This window comes from Hoplias malabaricus, chromosome 3, assembly GCF_029633855.1.
Source record: "Hoplias malabaricus isolate fHopMal1 chromosome 3, fHopMal1.hap1, whole genome shotgun sequence".
NCBI classification, from domain to species: domain Eukaryota; kingdom Metazoa; phylum Chordata; class Actinopteri; order Characiformes; family Erythrinidae; genus Hoplias; species Hoplias malabaricus.
The window spans coordinates 38,896,809-38,918,519 of NC_089802.1; the positions used below are offsets into that span (position 1 = coordinate 38,896,809).

The 21,711-nt window shown below is 44.3% G+C and overlaps 1 protein-coding gene across 1 annotated transcript in view; it reads right to left on the reverse strand.

The window, feature by feature from the left end:
* esyt1b (extended synaptotagmin-like protein 1b) overlaps positions 1–21,711 on the reverse strand; it is a 59,674-nt gene that overhangs the window by 3,057 nt on the left and 34,906 nt on the right. The window contains exons 28-51 of the mRNA XM_066665113.1: positions 21,352–21,528; positions 21,049–21,131; positions 19,876–19,924; positions 17,063–17,152; positions 16,873–16,968; positions 15,410–15,481; positions 15,242–15,328; positions 15,006–15,152; positions 13,401–13,732; positions 13,067–13,154; positions 12,326–12,420; positions 12,049–12,181; positions 11,615–11,791; positions 10,898–10,980; positions 10,020–10,068; positions 9,411–9,500; positions 8,033–8,128; positions 7,801–7,872; positions 7,267–7,353; positions 7,032–7,178; positions 5,141–5,280; positions 4,184–4,315; positions 2,869–2,974; positions 1,108–1,157 (exon numbers count right to left, since the gene is read on the reverse strand). Coding sequence (XP_066521210.1) covers positions 1,108–1,157; positions 2,869–2,974; positions 4,184–4,315; positions 5,141–5,280; positions 7,032–7,178; positions 7,267–7,353; positions 7,801–7,872; positions 8,033–8,128; positions 9,411–9,500; positions 10,020–10,068; positions 10,898–10,980; positions 11,615–11,791; positions 12,049–12,181; positions 12,326–12,420; positions 13,067–13,154; positions 13,401–13,732; positions 15,006–15,152; positions 15,242–15,328; positions 15,410–15,481; positions 16,873–16,968; positions 17,063–17,152; positions 19,876–19,924; positions 21,049–21,131; positions 21,352–21,528 — 2,678 coding nt within the window. The remainder of the gene's footprint in view (positions 1–1,107; positions 1,158–2,868; positions 2,975–4,183; positions 4,316–5,140; positions 5,281–7,031; positions 7,179–7,266; positions 7,354–7,800; positions 7,873–8,032; positions 8,129–9,410; positions 9,501–10,019; positions 10,069–10,897; positions 10,981–11,614; positions 11,792–12,048; positions 12,182–12,325; positions 12,421–13,066; positions 13,155–13,400; positions 13,733–15,005; positions 15,153–15,241; positions 15,329–15,409; positions 15,482–16,872; positions 16,969–17,062; positions 17,153–19,875; positions 19,925–21,048; positions 21,132–21,351; positions 21,529–21,711) is intronic.

The window sequence follows — 21,711 nt, forward strand, 5'->3', positions numbered from 1 at the left end:
TGAAGAACTCTTTCTGAATTTTGGAAGGGTTTCAAAAAGTCATGACTTTCACTGTTTTACTCGTAACAATGAGCTCCTTTTGTTTGTTTATTGAGATCACAATTTTCTTGAGATAACAATTCAGTTACTGAGGTAAGGAAATATTATTGTAATAATACAACATTAATCCTGTTAACATTAATGGTGCAGCAGGTAGTGTCGCAGTCACACAGCTCCAGGGGCCTGGAGGTTGTGGGTTCGATTCCCGCTCCGGGTGACTGTCTGTGAGGAGTTGGTGTGTTCTCCCAGTGTCCGCGTGGGTTTTCTCCGAGTGCTCCGGTTTCCTCCCACAGTCCAAAAACACACGTTGGTAGGTGGATTGGCGACTCAAAAGTGTCCAAAGGTGTGAATGTGTGTGTGTCTGTGTTGCCCTGTGAAGGACTGGCGCCCAGGACAGGGTGTATTCCTGCCTTGCGCCCAATGATTCCAGGTGGGCTCTGGACCCACCGCGACCCTGAACTGGTTACAGATAATGAATGAATGAATAATCCTGTTACCTCCATTGAAACCACTCTTTGTTTTCCCACTATTTTGAGTAAAAATTAAATTGAAATTAATAGTTTCAATAATAAAAAAAATTGTTTTGAATATTTATACAAATACAATTATTTTCACCTTAAAAAGAAGGGAAAAATTATGCAAATACATGACCTTTGAGGACTCCCTTACTCAGTTACAGCATGAGCTAAAGCTTTACGTAGTTTGAACCCGATGTGCTCTTTAACAGTTCCCGCTGCAGCAGTAATAGTCATTTTAACACTCTGTCTTTCAGAAACATTTATTAACTTGCTGTAAATAAATGACTGGAAGCTGCTGATTATTGTAGCACTGAGAGATGAGGTATGTCCAGCTTCAGCTGTAGATTCACTCAACCCTACGTTATTCAGTATCAAATGTGTTTTTACCACATGAAGCACCATCAGGATTTCAATCAGTGCTCAATATTAAATCCCACCCGACTCCACAGTCTGCAGGCCGTACTACATAGGGCCAGGAGGTCTAATCTGATTGGTTAATTCTGAGACATGCTACTAGGTGCAGTGTATGTCTGTACAAGCCATATCTTACCATTCAGTGACACCTGAGACGAAGTCGACCTGCCCCAGATCTATTTGGACCTGTGCGGATATAACATTTTTCATTAATGTTTATATTATCATTTAGATTCATTTAGAATTCATTTCTAAACCATGGAAATTTACTGAAATCTGTGGATCACAGTGATTCAACCAGGTTCATGCAACAAATCCAGAGCAATCCAGTAAAAAGTAAGTGAATTATGGTCATATTTAACAGTCTGACCCTACATAAAATCTTAGATTAAAATAGTCACACAAATTCTATGTATTTTGTTTCTAATATTTTGGAAACATGTAAAATGTGCCATTATTAACTGTGCACAAGAACCTGCAGGGTGCACCCAAACTTTTGAATATAACCGTGTGTGGATAAAGAACGTTATTCTGTAAAATAGCAGAAATATTTACTTTAAAAAGCAGGGGCTCAGTATTTATTAAAAAGTGGAAGGAAATTTTCGTTTTTGAAAAGAACAACATGGTAGGTTTCTATCAACTGAGTGACTGACTGAGTGACTGACTGAGTGAGTGAGTGAGTGACTGACTGAGTGACTGGCTCACTGACTGAGTGACTGACTGACTGAGTGAGTGAGTGACTGACTGACTGACTGAGTGAGTAACTGACTGACTGACTGAGTGAGTGAGTGAGTGACTGACTGAGTGACTAACTGAGTGACTGACTCACTGACTGAGTGACTTACTGAGTGACTGACTGAGTAATTGATTGAGTGACTGACTGAGTGACTGACAGACTGAGTGAGTGAGTGACTGATTGAGTGACTGACTGAGTGATTGATTGAATGACTGACTGAGTGACTGACTGAGTGAGTGACTGACTGAGTGATTGATTGAGTGACTGATTGAGTAACTGACTGACTGACTGAGTGAGTGAGTGACTGACTGACTGAGTGACTGACAGACTGAGTGAGTGAGTGACTGATTGAGTGACTGACTGACTAAGTGAGTGACTGACTGACTGACTGACTGAGTGAGTGACTGACAGACTGAGTGAGTGAGTGAGTGAGTGACTGACTGACTGACTGACTGAGTGAGTGACTGACAGACTGACTGACTGAGTGACTGACTGAGTGAGTGACTGACAGACTGAGTGAGTGAGTGAGTGAGTGACTGACTGACTGACTGACTGAGTGAGTGACTGACTGACAGACTGACTGACTGAGTGACTGACTCACTGACTGAGTGACTGACTGACTGAGTGAGTGAGTGACTGACTGACTGAGTGACTGACTGACTGACTGACTGAGTGAGTGAGTGAGTGACTGACTGAGTGACTGACTCACTGAGTGACTTACTGAGTGACTGACTGAGTAATTGATTGAGTGACTGACTGAGTGACTGACAGACTGACTGAGTGAGTGACTGATTGAGTGACTGACTGAGTGATTGATTGAATGACTGACTGAGTGACTGACTGACTGAGTGACTGACTGAGTGATTGATTGAGTGACTGATTGAGTGACTGACTGACTGACTGAGTGAGTGACTGACTGACTGACTGACTGACTGACAGACTGAGTGAGTGACTGATTGAGTGACTGACTGACTGAGTGAGTGACTGACTGACTGAGTGACTGACTGACAGACTGAGTGAGAGAGTGACTGACAGACTGACTGACTGAGTGACTGACTGAGTGATTGATTGAGTGACTGAGTGAGTGAGTGACTGAGAGTCTGACTGACTGAGTGACTGACTGAGTGACTGACTGACTGAGTGAGTGAGTGACTGACTGACCTGACCGATGACGTCTTTGTCTCGGCTCATGAACGACGAGCTGTGTTTCAGACACACACCCAGCGCCCGCTGACGAGCCTCATCCACGCTCACGTCAAACTCAAACCTGGAAAACAATTCAGAACTCAATCTCAAAAAGAGAACTTCAACAAACTGAATTCAAACCTCAAATAAAATCTATTCTATGTTAAATGCAAGAACTGAAACCTCAGAAAGTAAATTCAGAATTAAAACCTCAAGAAAACCCTTAAACATGAGAAACACAGCTCAGAAATAAAACCCTGAAAAAAGAAGCCAAGTTTGGCCCGTTTATAGACTGATAGATAAAAACATATTCAGAGCATGTCCTAAATTACTTTAAATATGAAATGTGTCGTACAAATAAATTTATATTAATGTTTTGCCTTAATTGAACAATGCAAAATGATCAGTTCACGTGATCAGTATGTGATATGGCCTTAAAGGAGCAATCTGTAACACTGACACCAAGCGTTTAAAAACGGAACTATAATGCAGTTTTAAAACAGTGGAGAGAGCTGTCTGCCTCCCCCTCCTCCTCCTCCTCTCCTCCTCTCCTCCCCCTCCTCCTCTCTTCCCCCTCCTCTTCCTCTCCTGCGCTCCTCCTCCTCCTCTCCTCCCCTCCCCCTTTACAAGCCTTTACTGTCCAAATCCACCTGAAACATTTAGACTAGACAAGGTTGGTGTTACTTATTGATCTTCTCTTCCACAATAAATGTGGTTCAGGAGGCAGATCTTAACCACAGTTTTCGTAGTCAGACATTTCGTTCCACCTTACACGTGTCCGTTTACGAGAAAATATAACATTAGCTCTGTTCTCTTGGTCATTTCATGGCTGTGGGACACTGTGTAAACCTGGCCACTCAGTGAACTGTAAAATGATTGGACAGAGGGCTGGACACAGGCAGGACCTAAGGGGCGGGATCACAGGAGCTCCACCCCGGACTGAGCACTTCTCAAAGAGAATATACTGCTTCAGCAATGCTGTGAGAGGCAGCAGTGTTTCAGCTTTGACTGTTTCCTTAATCTATGATCACACCCCGGACATTTTATGAATAAGTACAGTAAATATCTTACAGATTGCTCCTTTACATCTAGTAAATATTCATAAATTCCTTATTTTGAGTATTAGTCACTAACTGAATTCAAGATGATTTACTTTAATAAGACATCATTTTTAATGTCAGTGTCCTTCAAATACATTGTCACTGGAAAGGTACTGTATCTGTGTACAGTTCTTATTCTCTCTCTCTCTCTCTCTCTCTCTCTCTCTCTCTCTCTCTACACTCGTCTGTACCTCTCGTTAAACTCTGGCTCTGGATCTTTCTTCTTCACGGCCGTCTTTTTCTTTGTGGCCTTGTTTTTATCAGGGAGCAGAATCAGAGAGACGTAGGAGTCCAGTCCTTCTTTAGATGACGTAACCAGATTTCTATAAACAAAAAACAGCAGAGTCAGAATTCAGCACATTTCATTTTACAGCACCCCTACATTTCATTGTGCATCACTTTAAATGGCTGTGTTTGTTCCTGGTTTTTCCTAAACACATTGGACTTTGTGTTGTGTAGAAACAAGCAAAGATCTGAGCGCTCTGGATAATGTACAAACTTCAGCGAGTACCTTGTTTACCCTGAGTCTTACACTGGAAAGGTACATTACTGTCACTAAAGGAACATAGTAACTCTACACACAGTAACTGTAGTGTATCTTTAAAGGTACAGCAGTGCTGTTAAAGTCCAGTTGTGTTCCCTAAAGCTTCATTACATTCTCTTCTCCAGAAAAAGAGGGGGATCTCAGTAATCTTTTATTATACAACTGTGGAGAATAAAGAACAGTATATGAGAAAATACAGAATATATATGTCCTGGAGATTAAAGGAGCTTTTGAAATCAAAGCAACTTAAAAATCTTATTATATAATATGGTACAATTTTGATCCTAACTAAAGTTGCTGAATATGGTCCAGTGAGGGTACCACCACAGAGACTGTTTGTTTGAGAGTGTAATTAAAAAATACGCCCATGTTTGCCTTCATTTACACACGGTGCACACTATTTGCAGGTTTGTCAAGCGTGAGCCAATAAGAGAAAAGCATTCATCAGCTCCTGTGCCAATGGTTGTCTTTGTGTGTATAGTTCAGGGTCAGACAGAGCATGCCTTAGTAACTTTATAACAAAACGTCATTAACAGCATGTTCTGAGCATGGCATGTCCATCAATTAAAAGAAAATGTCCCTGAGCTGCGGTGAAAGAACAAACCTGCACGAGTGAACAACAACGGTGAGTTTCTTGGAGTAGGACACAGAGATTTTGATCTGTCCGGTAGTAGCTGCTTGTTTGTTGCTCAACACAGGACCAGTTCCAAGAGCCAAGAGAGCTGCCATCTTGGAATTTAAGACCTGGATTAAACAGAGATCAATTGGGTTAGGGCTAATTAATTCTGCATTGTGAATATAACATGGTCTTGTTTCAGTGTGTGTTGGTAGGACCTCCAGATTCACACATTCATTCATTGTCTGTAGCCCTTATCCAGTTTAGGGTGCGGGTGGGTTAGGAGCCTCCCCAGAATCGCTGGGCACAAGGCAGGAACACACCCTGGAGGGTGTGCCAGTCCTTCACAGGGCAACATGCACACTCACACATTCACTCACACCTACGAACACTTTTGAGTCACCAATCCGTGTGTTTTTGGAGCACGGGAGGAAACCGGAGCACCCGGAGGAAACCCACACAGACACAGGGAGAACACACCACACTCCTCACAGACAGTCACCCGGAAGAAACCCACACAGACACAGGGAGAACATACCACACTCCTCACAGACATTCACCCGGAGGAAACCCACGCAGACACAGGGAGAACACACCACACTCCTCACAGACATTCACCCGGAGGAAACCCACGCAGACACAGGGAGAACACACCACACTCCTCACAGACATTCAGCCGGAGGAAACCCACGCAGACACAGGGAGAACACACCACACTCCTCACAGACATTCACCCGGAGGAAACCCACGCAGACACATGGATAACATACCACACTCCTCACAGACATTCACCTGGAGGAAACCCACGCAGACACAGGGAGAACACACCACACTCCTCACAGACATTCACCCGGAGGAAACCCACGCAGACACAGGGAGAACACACCACACTCCTCAAAGACAGTCACCCAGAGGAAACCCACACAGACACAGGGAAACATACCACACTCCTCACAGACAGTCACACAGAGGAAACCCACGCAGACACAGAGAGAACCCACCACACTCCTCACAGACAGTCACCCGGAGTAAACCCACGCAGACACAGGGAGAACACACCACACTCCTCACAGACATTCACCTGGAGGAAACACACGCAGACACAGGGAGAACACACCACATTCCTCACAGACAGTCACCCGGAGGAAACCCACGCAGACACATGGAAAACACACCACACTCCTTACAGACATTCACCCGGAGGAAACCCACGCAGACACAGGGAGAACACACCACACTCCTCACAGACATTCACCCGGAGGAAATCCACGCAGACACAGGGAGAACACACCACACTCCTCACAGACATTCACCCGGAGGAAACCCACACACACACAGGGAGAACACACCACACTCCTCACAGACATTCACCCGGAGGAAACCCACGCAGACACAGGGAGAACACACCACACTCCTCACAGACATTCACCTGGAGGAAACACACGCAGACACAGGGAAAACACACCACACTCCTCACAGACAGTCACCCGGAGGAAACCCACGCAGACACATGGAAAACACACCACACTCCTCACAGACATTCACCCGGAGGAAACCCACGCAGACACAGGGAGAACACACCACACTCCTCACAGACAGTCACCCGGAGGAAACCCACCCAGACACAGGGAGAACACACCACACTCCTCACAGACATTCACCCGGAGGAAACCCACGCAGACACACGGAGAACACACCACACTCCTCACAGACAGTCACCCGGAGGAAACCCACGCAGACACAGAGAGAACACACCACACTCCTCAGACAGTCACCTGGAGCGGGAACCGAACCCGCAACCTCCAGGACCCTGGAGCCACTGTGCCGCCCCTGATTCACACATTAATGTGCTAATGCACATTTTTTTTGTGTGTTTTACCTTGAGCTGAGCTCTGAGCAGGATCTGACTCTCAGCCAAAGCTCCGTCCAGAGTCAGCCACTGGTCCAGCAGCAGATCCGGCTTCGAGAGCAGTTCTCTGACTGGCAGAACCAGAGAACCCAGCGGCTGATCCCACGCACTTGAAAACTGAGACAGAGGGTGACAAAAATTACAAACTAAAAACACCATTTCTTTATTCATGCAGCTTACAAACACCTGTGAAACCTCAGCTCACCTTCATAACAAGCATGTCTTTGTTTGGATCATGGACGAGGAAGTTAAAGGCTTCGTGCCACTGAGGAGAGGTGGAGCGGTCACACACCTTCAGAGGAAAGAGGTGAGAACAAAGTCAGGGGTCACCTATCGTTTATTATAAGAACAAAATATTCATTTTCCAGGGAAACACTAAACAAACAAGAGTTTGAAATGAAGGGCATTGATCTAGTGTTTGATCCCCATTCTCTGCAGTAACAGCTTCTACTCTTCTAGGAAACACTGAAACATTGCTGTTAAGATTTGATGCTATTCAGTTTCAACAACCCAGAGGGTACTGGACGGAGCTGCAGACTCCAAAGAACACAGTTCCACTGCTCCACGGCCCAGTGCTGGGAGGCTGTAAAGGCACTGGTGGGTACCTTTAAGCTCTCATTCTATTGGTTAATACTTTCTTTGGGGCAAATCAGGCACATTTAAACAAGGCTAAAGTCACTAGAAGATTGGTCTGGACTTGTGTAGTAACTGTGAATTGCTCAAGGAGAAGATTTCTTGCCTTGGTTTTGAAGGACGTTGCACCGAGAACCAGCTCAGCTCCAGCTTTCGGCTCCTTCCCGCTCTTCTTCAGCTGGACACACAACACACAGCACATGGTGGACATGTTTATGTGTGAGTTTGTGTGTGTGCTGGTTCATGTATGTTTGTGTACATCAGTGTGTGTGCTGAAGAGGTGAAGCTTTTTTTATCTGAAATGTGTGTGTGTGTGTGTGTGTGTGTGTGAGACTCACTGGTAGAGCATGAGCTCTCTCGATCAAGACGAAGAGCAGAGCTGCAGAAGGTGAAATTTTATTCTGATACGACTGTGTGTTCTGCATCTGTAAAACCTGAATTCCAAAAACAAACACTTTTCATTTATCACAGTTTCAAAATTACATGTTTCTGTACATTTCCAAGGTGTAAATCAAATGGTGCTTTTCCACCGCATGGGACCGGCTCTGCCCGACTCGGCTCTGCACGACTGCGCCGCACGGCTGCTCCGCACGACTGCTCCACACTGCTGCTCCGCACGACTCGGCTCTGCATGACTCAGCTCTGTACGACTGCTCTACACGACTTGGGTCTACACGACTCGGCTCTACACAACTGCTCCGCACTGCTGCTCCGCACGACTCGGCTCTGCATGGCTCAGCTCTGTACGACTGCTCTAAACGACTCGGCTCTGCATGACTCAGCTCTGTACGACTGCTCTACATGACTTGGGTCTACACGACTCGGCTCTACACGACTGCTCCGCACGACTCGGCTCTGCATGGCTCAGCTCTGTACGACTGCTCTACACGACTCGGGTCTACACGACTTGGCTCTGCATGACTGCTCCGCACTGCTGCTCCACACGACTCTGCTCTGCATGACTCTGCTCTGCACGACTCGGCTCTGCATGACTCGGCTCTACACGACTCGGGTCTACACGACTTGGCTCTACACGCCTGCTCCGCACGACTAGGCTCTGCACGACTGCTCTGAACGACTCTGGTCTACACGACTTGGCTCTACACGCCTGCTCCGCACGACTCAGCTCTGCGCGACTGCTCTGAACGACTCGGGTCTACACGACTCGGCTCTAAAACCACAACAGCAGCAGCGGTAAAGTTAGTCACTGTTTACTCATAGTGTATTTTTATGTTGTTGTTGTTGTTTTTTGGACAAAACAGCTCCAAGCTCCAGTTCTCACAGATCAGTTACTTGTTGCACGTTTGGCTTTCACTGTAAATTTTGTCTGCCATTGGTCAGAGGAGCATTTAAACCTCTTCAAAACACCTTTGAGGTAAAGCTACGAGCTGCTGTTGTGAGTCCAATAAAAATGAATGTGAAAACTGCTGTAACTTTAGAGATTTTACAGGCGGTGGTTTGTGCTGGATTTGAATAGGCTCAGCATTTCCTGGTGATTGACACGTCTCTCTGGAGAATCAGCGCTCTGCAGGGTTCACACCTCACCATTTAGTACCTATTCGGCTCGGTTAGAACCCAGAGCTGGTGTAGGTTCCATGCAGTGGAGAAGCTCTAAAAGTGTAAAATGAAAGTGTAAAAGTGTGTTCACTTCGTTTCACTTAAAGATAAACATGAACATGGCGTATGACCAGGAGTGTCCACACCTCTGCACCTCACCTGCTGCAGTTTGTCAGACTGAGTGACTGCAGGAACCCATTCCAGAACCAGATGAAGACGACCGTGCTTCACATCCGTGAGAGTAAACCACTGCAACAGAGAGTTAAAACACCTCAGACATGGTTCAAAGTGGTGTTGAATGGAACCAGACTTCTCACAGAAATGTATCTCACACTAAAGAGATCAATTTAAAAAGCAGCTGTATATGATGAAATGTAGTGAAAGACAGTATATCATTGTTATAGGATGTGTATAACATAAATTCACTGGTGGACTTCCTCTGTGATTATCATTTCCTGTTGCCTCACTCGCTTTTTTTTTCTCTCACACCAGGATTCTTGTTACAAAGGAAGCTCTCAAGCTGAATGGGAGCTGTCCATGTCATTGAACATAACATTTAAGAACTGCATTTAAACATGAGGGCAATAAACAGCCTGAGAGCAGCTGGGCTTCAGAGTGGTTCAAAGGGCCAAACTGGGGGCTGCTTTACTGAGGTTAAAAATCAACAATAATCAATAATCAATAATAAATTCAGAGATAATTTAATAATTTATTTTGTTCGTTTTTTTGTTTGTGAATGTTCCTTTGTTCCAAGGCAGGAGAACCTACCTCATCGTTGTACTGGAATCTAATGATTTCCTGAAGCTTAATCTTGAACCTGGACAAGGGAAAGAAGTTACAAGAAGTTACTTTTTACGCTGAACCACAAATGCTCATTCTCCAGTGATGAGAAATGGATCAAATCTGGGGTCTGTTCAAACAAAGTGTTGTAGGATGGATTTATTTAATGTGAAAAGAAGTATTATTTCACACATTAGGCAAAAAATGCAGCATTAAATATCACAGAATACCACAGAATCACCTCCACCTGCCACCTCCATTCCACACTCAGTGTCCATTTAATCAGCCCCACTGACCACACAGGAGCACTTTGTAGTTCTACAGTTAACGGTTTATCTTCAGCGTGTTCTGATGTGCTCTGGACGTAAACAGAAGACCGCCAAACAGCCAGCAAAGTCAGAGACAGTAGCTCATCTGTTGCCGCACAGTTTGTGTTGTCTTCCTCATGTTTTTGGTGGGTGGACTGTTCTCAGTCCAGACACTGAGGGGTTTAAAAACTGCTGTGTCTGATCCACTCGCACCAGCACAACACACACTAACACCAGCAACACGTCAGTGTCTCTGCAGCGCTGAGAATGATCCACCACCACATCCACCTGCTCTGTGGGGGTCCTGAGCGCTGAGGAACAGGGTGAAAGCAGACTAACTAAGTATGCAGAGCAACACATGGACCATAGAGAAAATGGACAATGAGTGTAGAAAAAATAGAAAGTGGCTTTAATGTTATGGCCGATCAGAATACACAGAATAAAGCTTAGTTAAGTTCAGTTTCCAATGAAAACAATGTCAATAAAAACGGATTCTACTGTGCATCAGTAAGTGATAGTAATTAAGGCGGGGGGGGGTGGCTTTTATTTTGTACACACCTTCCGAGGAAGTCGTCAGAGTCGATGTCTTTGTCGTACAGTTCAAACTTCACTTCCAGATTAGGGTCAGGACTCAGAATCATCTACAAACATTCACAACAAACACATACTTTATTCTGAAATCTGCCCTCATCTGCTTCCACTGAGAAACATGGCCAAATTTACTATTAATTACTATTACTACTATTTCAAATCAATTTTAATAAATATAACGTGAGAGCAATCAGTCAGTTCTATCACAAAAACAGTGTTTATGGACGTGAAAATATTTATTTATTCTTTTCTATGAAGAGCAGCTCACATGAAGAATCAAACCTGTTTGTGAATGAACCTGTTGATGCTCCACAGACTGCACTGTGTGTTATTGACTGTAGCTGTGAAATTGTTTACTGTGTTTATATTGTTGTCTAGGCTTTAGTGTGTGTGTTTATTGTTTTTTGTATGTTGTATATTTTTACTGTATGTTTATTTCACTGTGTGTATTTTTTATTGTTCTTTATTTGTTTATTTTTTATAGTATGTCTTTTATTGTTCATTGTATGGGTGCAGTTTTTTTAAAGCTTTAAGGTTTTATGTATATTTGTATTGTTTATTGTGTACACTTTACTCTATGTTTACTCTTTACGGTAGGTGTATATTTCACTGTGTGTATTGTGGTGTAGTGTATGTTTATATTATCATTATATGACGTTATATTATTTCTCAGAGGGTCTCTACCTCGTACATCTCGTTCCAGGTGGGGTTGAGGTTCTCTTTGATCACGTGACTCTTAAAGGTTTTTTCTCCGACACTGATCTTCACGTAGGGGTCACTCTTGCCCTTCACCATGCCCCCCATCATACTGTCCATCGCCACCAGGTTCTGAGCCTCCAGCAGATGGATACGCAGCACCCCCTACAGGAGAACGGAGGAAAACTCCTTATTTAGACTGAGGTACATAAAGTACGACATCAAACAGCATTAATTTAAGCTGAAATATCATCGCATACCTGGACCCCCCAGCACCCCCCCCCCAAAGAAGCCCCAACAAGGCTTACCCTAACCCTACACCCCTGGAGACATGACTTATGAACAAAACAGTAATCTCACATCAAATATATTAATGACTGAACATACAACACCACAACACTACACACACAGAGGACCCTGACCTGGCTCCCGAAGGTGGGGTCTGGACTGGTGTGTGGGGGCCGTGAGAGTGTGTGTGTGGAGTTGGTGGGCTCTGTCTTCTCTTCAGCAGCAGGGGGTTTAATAGGAGCAGCAGGATGTACTTTTTCAAGAGATCTGGGTAAAACACACACACACACACACACACACACACATTAGAACACACTAAAAACTCATGAATCTGCTGTTAATTACAAAGTGAACTGTGTTTTTTATTAAGTTATTTGGGGGGGAGAGGGGCTCTAGGGGTCTCTAACTCACTGCTCCTTGTCTTTAGACGCTGATTGTGTCGTTGTGATTGGATCCTTGCTGGCTCCGCCCACAGAAGCCATGGGATGAGGGACTTTACTGGAGTCCTTTACACAAAACACAACACAGGATATTTTATATGCAGGAGACTGTACACAAATACAAACATTTACTCACATGTACACACACTCTTGCACACGCATTTCAGTCATGACCTGCCGGCGGCTCTGGGTATTGACACACGCCCAGTTCTCTACCCACCAGGCCACGGCTGCCCCTCTGTTTATTTTTACAGAGACTTAACATTAACTTTTCCATAAAGTCCACTTCCTTAATCCTAACTCTATCCTTTAAAACTTCATCTTAAAGTGTTATGATTGGTCAGAAGAAATGTAAACAAGTTGTGTTTCCATCCACTGCACTTTTTTAGCGAATAAACCTCAGATGACACATGCCCCGTGATCAGGAGTGGCATCGAAACAAGGGAGATAAGTCTGAACATGTTTTTGCTTTGATCAGAACAGTTTTCATAGCCGTTTAGAAACACACTTTATATCATATTTGTTGCTTCTGTGCTGTTTCTGTCTTATAGAAACTGTTCTTAATGTATTGACAGGAAAGTAAATAAATGCTGTGTGGTCTCTGACTTTTGCACAGTGCTGTATGTCTGTACAATAATCTACCAGACTGTAAAAAGGTTTTATTCCCAACAATTTAATACACACACACACACACACACAAACACACACTTACCTGACTCTGATCTGACAATGCAACCTTTTGAGTATCATCTGGAAGCGTAACAGCTACAGGAACAGTGGAGGCCACCAACTCATTAAGCCTGTTAAACACACACACACACACATTTAAACATATTTACACATTTAGACACTGGGACCAGAACACCGCTGTGAGGATCTGATGGTGTGATGATGGAGGAGGGGTGTGGTGTGGGTTTTTTCAAGATCTGGGAGAGGGTAAAGGAGTAGACCCATTCCCATAGAATTCAATGGTAAAATCTTTTTGAATGTCAGCAGAGGCCAGTTCCACTTCAGAAACGAAGGTGAACGCTGCTCAGGAATCTTACCTAGGAGTTGGTTTGATCTCCTGTCTGATCTCCTGATTGGCCGCTGGTTTGGACACGCTCCTCCCACTCGGGGAACCGTCTGCACCAATGGGCTTCTCAGCAGGTTTATCCACAGGCTTCTCGCTGGGCTTTTCCACAGGCTTTTCAATGGGTTTCTCCACAGGTTTCTCGATCGGTTTCTCGACAGGTTTCTCAACAGGTTTCTCGATCGGTTTCTCGACAGGTTTCTCAACAGGTTTCTCGATCGGTTTCTCCACAGGTTTTTCAACAGGCTTTTCAGCGGGTTTGTCAGCAGGTTTAACAACTTTCCCATCCATCTTCGAAGCCAAAATCTAGAAGTCACAACATATCCATCATTACTCCCTCCTGCCTCTACAAAATCTACTACTTTCTCTACTGTGGCTGGTTAAAGCAAAACTAGGTAGTATTGTTACCCTACAATTACAGCTTCAAAATCATTGCGATGCTCCACTGGCCTGTAATAGAGCTGCTGCCTTCACTAGTCAGGGCTCAGCACTGCAGAAAATGCACTATGTAACCTTTGGAGGAGGGTATGAAACCACCCCCTCTCCTCCAGCTTCAGGACAGTGCTGTCAAAGTGAATTACACTCTGAAACTGTAGAGGGAGCCCAGGAGCAAAAAAAACCCAATCTTTCATAATGTTCCTTTAAGGGGTGTGTTTATACTAATGCTTATATCATCACTTCCATGAAGTAAATATAAAACCATAGATTACTGGATATAAATTCAGTTTCTCTTACTATGTGAGCCCACCGCCACAAAGCGATAAAATCACGCACGGTGGTGCAGCAGGCGATGTTTCGCTGGTGGGCGTGTCCAGTAATAAGTGGGCAAGCAGCTGCATCACCAAGGAAACCACGTATTTAAAGGAACAGCCACTAGCTTAAGAGCTCGGGTTTTATTTATTTACAAAATGATCACAACCCTGACATGAATGTTAATATCTTTGGTCGGAACCTAATTTTTTAATAAAAAAAAAAACAGATATAACAAACCTACCGCTATGTTTATATTGTTTATATATGTAACAAAAACTGATCACTATTTTTAACTCAGATGCCCACTGTGGATGTGTGCATAATGTAATTATAAAAAATAAAATAAAATAAACAACAAAACAAACAAAGTCTGGACGCAGTGATAAAGGGTTTCTCCTTCGTTTTAAGAAAGGAACAAATCTTCAGTAGGAACCAAAGTGAGTGAGTGACTCCGAGGGAACGTGAAGACCTGCTTTTTGATTGGTAGTCGCTGCCGCGCATCACTGCTCATTTGCATAGAGTTGAGCGGAGCTGAACTTCATTGCGTTGCTCAACTTCGCCCAGTGTCACTGACTCTCACTGAAAATGAATGGCTTTCGCTGTGCTCACGCAGTTAAAGAAAACTGATCCAACAAATGTTATAACTTTTATAACATAATATCTGTGAAAACGTCCACCAAAAAGTGAGCTGGTTTGTTTGGTTTCCCCACGTTCTCCAGGGTTCTAGTGGCAATGATCACAGTTTTTCTAAAGAACAGAACTAACAGAGAAGCCTCATTGGAAAAGAACAAAACACACTGTAAACAGAGACCTGAGTGTGTTTTACCTTGAGCTGAGCTCTGAGCAGGATCTGACTCTCAGCCGAAGCTCCGTCCAGAGTCAGCCACTGGTCCAGCAACAGATCTGGCTCTGAGAGCAGTTCTCTGACCGGCAGAACCAGAGAACCCAGCGGCTGATCCCACGCACTCGAGAGCTGGGGGTGGGGGAATAAAATATCTGTAAGAATAGAGGAGATAACAGAAACCCTCCACACTCCTTTTCTACAAATGATCTCCAGCTCACCTTGATGACGAGGGTGTCCTCATTGGGATTGTGAAGGAGAAAGTGGACAGCCTCCCCCCACTGAGGGGCAGTAGAGCGTTCACACACCTTTAAAGACATCAATAACATATTACCATCAAAGCTGCACATAAACCTCTTTTAATCTCCTTGAACTAGAAGAAGACCCACCTTAGTTTTGTAAGTGTTTCCCCCAAGAACAAGCTCAGCTCCAGCTTTCGGCTCCTTCCCACCTTTCACCATCTACAAACATGAACAGGAGAACACCATCAGACACCACAGGTACTGCCCCTATTGGTCATGACCCATTTCTCTGAGTTTCTCTTCAAGAGGAACAGTCAGAAGAGACAGACGACAATGCATCATGTCCTTTGTCAGTTAGTGTTTCCCAAAGCGGAAGACTGCGCCCCCTAGTGGGTGGAGAGCTATTGCAGGGAGGGCACAGCAAGGCAAATGAACGAGGTTCGTAAACATGTCATTTGTAATAATCCCACTGTAAAGGTGATATGTATTTTTGTTTTGTTCAGTAAGTTGTTCAGTAAGAACTAGCTGCAGTTTTTTATGAAGTATTATGTTTAAAATAAATTCCACTTGAGGTTGGAAGCAAAAGGCCTGTACATGTATGTCAGAGTGGGCGGACTCAAAGATATTCTCATTTACATAAGGGAGGCACTGCAGAAAAGTTTGGGAAACACTGGATTAAAGAAGAAACCAAAAAAAACATCAAAGCCTTTTATGGTAGTTTTCCACTGCAGGGTCCCTATGCCACTCTACTCCTCTTTTCTCCTCCTCCACCAGGTAAATCAGGTCCTGGTCCTGGTTCTGGAAGCGGGTTCTTGTTTAGTGGCTGTTCTCTCGTGGTTCAGAGCGAGTCGAGTAGGGACTAAACCGTGGCGTGTAAACCTTGCAGAGCGCTGATTGTCCAGAGAGAGTTGTCACTCTACACCACACAACGCAGACGACCAGCACCAACTCTCCATCTGTAAAATCTCCAGCTGCAGCAGAGATCACATTTGTTTTTATCCGACTCACGACGGCAGCTCGTAAAATTACGCCGTGGTCTTTTGAAGAGGTTCAAACGCTCCTTGGATCGGTGGCCGACGAAAGAATCCAGCGAGAGCTGGACGCTGCAACAAGGAAGGAACAAACTCTACTGATCTGTCTGAACTGATGACGGAGGTGTGTTCAGTCCCAAACAACAACAACACGCCAATACACCATGAGTAAACACCGCTTAACGTTACTGCCGCCGTTGTTGTGGATTCCAAAGACCACTGTTCCCAGGGTTTAGAGACAACACCCAATACATTTCAGGGGGGTGACTGTGGGAGTGGAAAACCAACCAGGGACCAGCGCCATTACTGATTAAAGCAAGTAAAATCTGCATCAATTTTTGGGCATTTCAAAAATGAGTTAAAGGAGCAGAACATATAGATTTGATCACTGTTAGTGAGCTGAGGAGAAGACCCTGACCCTGAGGACCCTGAGACTCTGGAGCTGCAGTGTCACCCCAGCTTTACATTAACTTCATTTAATTTCAAAGGGTTTTTTTAGTTTCCCTCTGTCCTATGTTAGGATGAAAAACATTCACTGGTTTGTGTGTGTGTGTGTGTGTGTGTGTGTGTGTAACTCACGGGTAGAGCATGAGCTCTCTCAACAAGGACAAAGAGTAGAGCTGCAGAAGGTGAAGCTTTATTCTGGTACGCCTGAATGGACTGTAACTGCAATGCCTGAAAAGGAAATAAAAAAGTAGTGCATTAATTTTTATTTTGATCACAAATTACTGAAACATCCAGGTAAACACACCAGTGAAAAGCCCCTCACCTGCTGCAGTTTGTCAGACATAGTGACTGCAGGAACCCACTCCAGAACCAGATGAAGACGACCGTGCTTCACATCGTTCAGAGGAAACCACTGCAACAGAGAGTTAAAACACCTCAGACATGACTTAATCCCGAGTGAGGACTGTTCACAGTGGTGGCGAATGGAACCAGACGTCAGCCGCTCACAAGCTCCTCACAGCAGGTTGTTACAATAAAAAAAAAAACTGTGTAAAAATGTACATCATGATCAAATCAACAGGAAATGCTGTGAATGGCTTCAGACTCAATGCCACTGTGGGTTTGGGTTTGATGCATTCACAGCACCACACACTGGAGTACAGCACAGTTGAGCTGACTGCATTTTAAATGCAAATCCACACATTAATTTTTCTAAGCAGCGTTACATCAATGAAAAGGAATTATAACTTTTCATTTTAGAACCTTTCACATTTCAGTGGGTCTTTTATGTTTGCAGTGACCCCAGGTGGATGGTTATCGTACACAGGATAAGATGTAAAATATACTGTGGCAATTAGAGCAGTGGTGCACATCTCCAGTCCTGGAGGGCCGGTATCCAGCACAGTTTGGAGATTCCTCTGCTCAAAGACACCCCCTAAACCTGCCAATTAAAAGATGAGCTGAATCAGTGTGTGTGTGAGCAGACTTTGCTGGATACCGGCCCTCCAGGACTGGAGATGTGTGCCCCTGCATTAGAGCTTCACATAGGGCCCAGCCCACTCCCTTCCGACCTGCCCCCACAAAATGTCTGTTTTCACTAAGGCTGCTGTGGCCGTTTATGATCCAGTCAGCAACTAGCAACCGGCAATTAACAACTACATCGACTACAACTACAACTACAGCAGAGATCTTCAAACTGTGTGACGGCACCCCCTAGTGAGGCGCTGTGGAATTGCAGGGGGGGGGGTGCACGTGAAAGGAGAAATAAAAAAATGCCAAAAATATATATATTTAAACCACTCTGTTGCAAAACGGTTTTAATATTTTTCCACGATCGAAATTCAGTGTTGTCGCTTTACTTTAGCGTCACATGAGGAACAGCTGTGGGTCTGTATCTGTTTACATGGTGTTTAATGTGATTCCCAGTGTAGTCTTTCACTGCAGAAGTGGAGCAGTGTGAAATCAGTGAATTAGTGCTTTAGCTTTTCATTTTAAAACGTATCCTGCATGTGACTAAGGAACAGAAACGCACTGTGTGCATTGCATTTAACAGTTTACTAAAGTAGTGTCTGCCTTTCAGTGTGAAACTACAGTAATTCCTCTCCCTGTCAGACACTGCCTTAGATACTGTGCATCATTAGAAGAGAGGTATTCAAACTGGGGGAGAAGGAACTGCAGGGGGATGTGGGAGAGATTTAAGATTTAATCGACCATTTCTTTTTTCTACAAACTAATTCAATAATGGTTTATTTTAGTTTAAAAATACAGAATCAAAGATAGCAGCAGAGAACTGTATCACTGTGGAGTCTGAGCTGCTGATGGAGCTGTGGATGAGGAGAGAAAGCCCCCCAGAGCAGGAGTGTGTTGTGTTTATAGGTGCAGACACGTGCAGGGAAAGCTGAAGGGAAGTGTCGGGCAAAACTTTTCAACTCCCAGTTTAGAGTCTCTTCCCTGGCTTCCTGTCTCTGATCGGAACAAATAAAAAGATTTCCCTTCTTATTCAGCAGTGCATCTACAGCTATGCCCCTTCCTCATCACCCTCTCTCCACCCTACAGCCTCAAATCACCATCTACGCCCCAGAACTAAGCTCCGCACCAAGGGTAAACGGACCTTCTGCTCTGCTGCCCCTCGTCTGTGGACTGCATTTCCTAAGAGCACAGACAGGGGAGAATTCTATTTAAAAGAGCAGATGTTTTTGTTTTATTTTGTGATTTGTTTCAAATATAAAATGCAACACAAATAAAATGTATTATTATTGTTATTATCCATCCATTATCTGTAAACCTTATCAAATTCAGGGTCACGGTGAGTCCAGAGCCTACATGGAATCATTGGGCGTAAGGCAGGAATACACCCAGAGCAACACACAAACTCACACATTCACTCACACACTCACACCTACGGACAATTTTGAGTTGCCAATCGTGTGTTTTTTGGAGCGTGGGAGGAAACCGGAGCACCCGGAGGAAACCCACACAGACACAGAGAGAACACACCACACTCTTCACCGTCAGTCACCCGGAGGAAACCCACACAGACACAGAGAGAACACACCACACTCTTCACCGTCAGTCACCCGGAGGAAACCCACATAGACACAGAGAGAACACACCACACTCCTCACAGACAGTCACCCGAAGGAAACCCACATAGACACAGAGAGAACACACCACACTCCTCACAGACAGTCACCCGAAGGAAACCCACACAGACACAGAGAGAACACACCACACTCCTCACAGACAGTCACCCGGAGGAAACCCACACAGACACAGGGAGAACACACCACACTCCTCACAGACAGTCACCCGGAGCAGGACTCAAACCCACAACCTCCAGGACGCTGGAGCTGTGTGACTGCGACACCTACCTGCTGCACCACCGTGCCACTACTGTTATTATTATTGGCAAATTAAAATGTATTGTATTATTACTAACTGACAAAAACTGGCAATGGCATTGTCTGGAGGAAAACGTCTGAACACCTCCTAGAATTTACACTCAAACCTGAGGCAGTTTCCTTCACCAACAGCACATCAGGCAGAGGTTCTTAATGTTCTGGCTGATTAGAGTTAATGTGAATGACATGTCTGTGTTTGTAAACAATGAAGAATAAGCAGAGGTTTTAAACCGACCTGGTCCATGTACTCGGCCTGAACGATGTCATTCAAACTCATGTGAAGCCTGTTGAGGGAAAAGCAGAGTTAAAAAGGTTGGCGGACCACTGCTAATGATCTTCACAGGTTCTTTTATAAACATTAAGCACAGAAATCAGAGTCCAGGAGACTCAGGAACTGAAGGAGATGAGACGGCCCACACTAGGATTATCTTAGGCCAAATGTTTAAAAGAGCTTTGTGGATTCATGGAGAAAACAAGTCATATTTTGAAACAACCATTTATCCAACTGTTTTTACTCCCTAGTGTTAAAAAGGCCGGTTTGTGCCCTTCAGATGTATATATGCAAATGAGCTCTGTTCTGAGTGGTTGCCCTGTTTTGTGCCTCATTATCACGTCCAAGCTGAAACTCTCCTTATATTCTCAGAGTGAATGTGCAGAGATAAACTGCTGGAGGGTGAATGGGCAGATATATAAAGAGCTGATTTTTTGACAACAAAGACCATATTGCCTCTAAAACCTTCAGTGCATGTGGACATTAACGTGTTACACAACGAGTGCAGAGAAATAAGAGCAGTGAGTAAAAACAGAGAAAAGGAGAAAGGAGAAGTAAGAGAACAGAGTGAAAACGGCTAAAAACCAGAGCTTCTGCTCCTCGCTCCTCACTGCTGTGCGCTCGGGGTCGGGGTAAACAGAGAGTGGCTCATTATCATTTAAAGGAACAGGTGCTGAAAGCGGGTGTTCTGAACAGGGCTGTTTACACAGGGGGAGAACACTGCTGTGGGATTTGGACTAAAGTAAGTCACAGATGTTTCATTAAAGAAACGCTAGGCAAGATTTTCCTCCTTGAGCTTCCCATAGTTTAAATCATATTTACAGCACTATACTTATATCAATATGGATGGGAAAGGGAGTTTCCTACCACCCTCACTCTAAAAGTTACATAGTGCAGTTTCTGTAGTGCTGAGCCCAGAGTACCAAGGACAGAGGTTCTGTTCTTCCTTTTACAGCTCAGTGAATCACCACAGATTTTGATTTTGATTTTGAAGCTGTAATTGTAAGGTAAAAATATTACATAGTGTTCCTTTAAGAAGCAGAACTATGTTCCACAGTGGAGAAGAGGGGGATATCTCTCTTTTAATAAAAAATTGGGCTTCCCAGGATATGGACCCTTTAATATTTATCCACCTACCTCCCCAGGAAGTCGTCTTTATCAATGTCCTTATCAAAGACCTCCACCAGGACGTCTGAAGATGGCGTAGAGGACAGAACCAGCTGTGAGAAACAACATTGATAACTGAATGAATATTACATAACATTGCTCTGGGACAAAGCCTCGCATCTTCATTTGAGCTGAAATAACAGCTGCCTCTTACACTGGCCAATAGAAAACACTCAAATCTACTCTACATCTTCTGCTCCAGCAGTGACGACAGGATTTCTTTTTCATGCAGCATTTACGGACCAGTGTCGATCATCGGCAAACGCAGCTTACCTCGTACATCTCGTTCCAGGTGGGGTTGAGGTTCTCTTTGATCACGTGACTTTTAAAGGTGTTTCCATCGACACTGATCTTCACGTAGGGGTCACTCTTCCCCTTCACCATGCCCCCCATTAAGTTGTCCTTAGCGATCAGATTCTCAGCCTCCAGCAGGTGGATACGCAACACCCCCTACAGGAGGAAAAGGAAAAAACATTCAAGCACTAGACGAATCTGTGGGTAAAACTCTTTTTCTTCAAAAAGCCGGGCGATCACCAAAGGGTGACCTCAGTCTCCAGATCTATTGCCATTTTTATTTTACAAATTAATAAGTAAAAATAGTAAAGTTTTTGGAGCTAATCCAGAAAATATGGC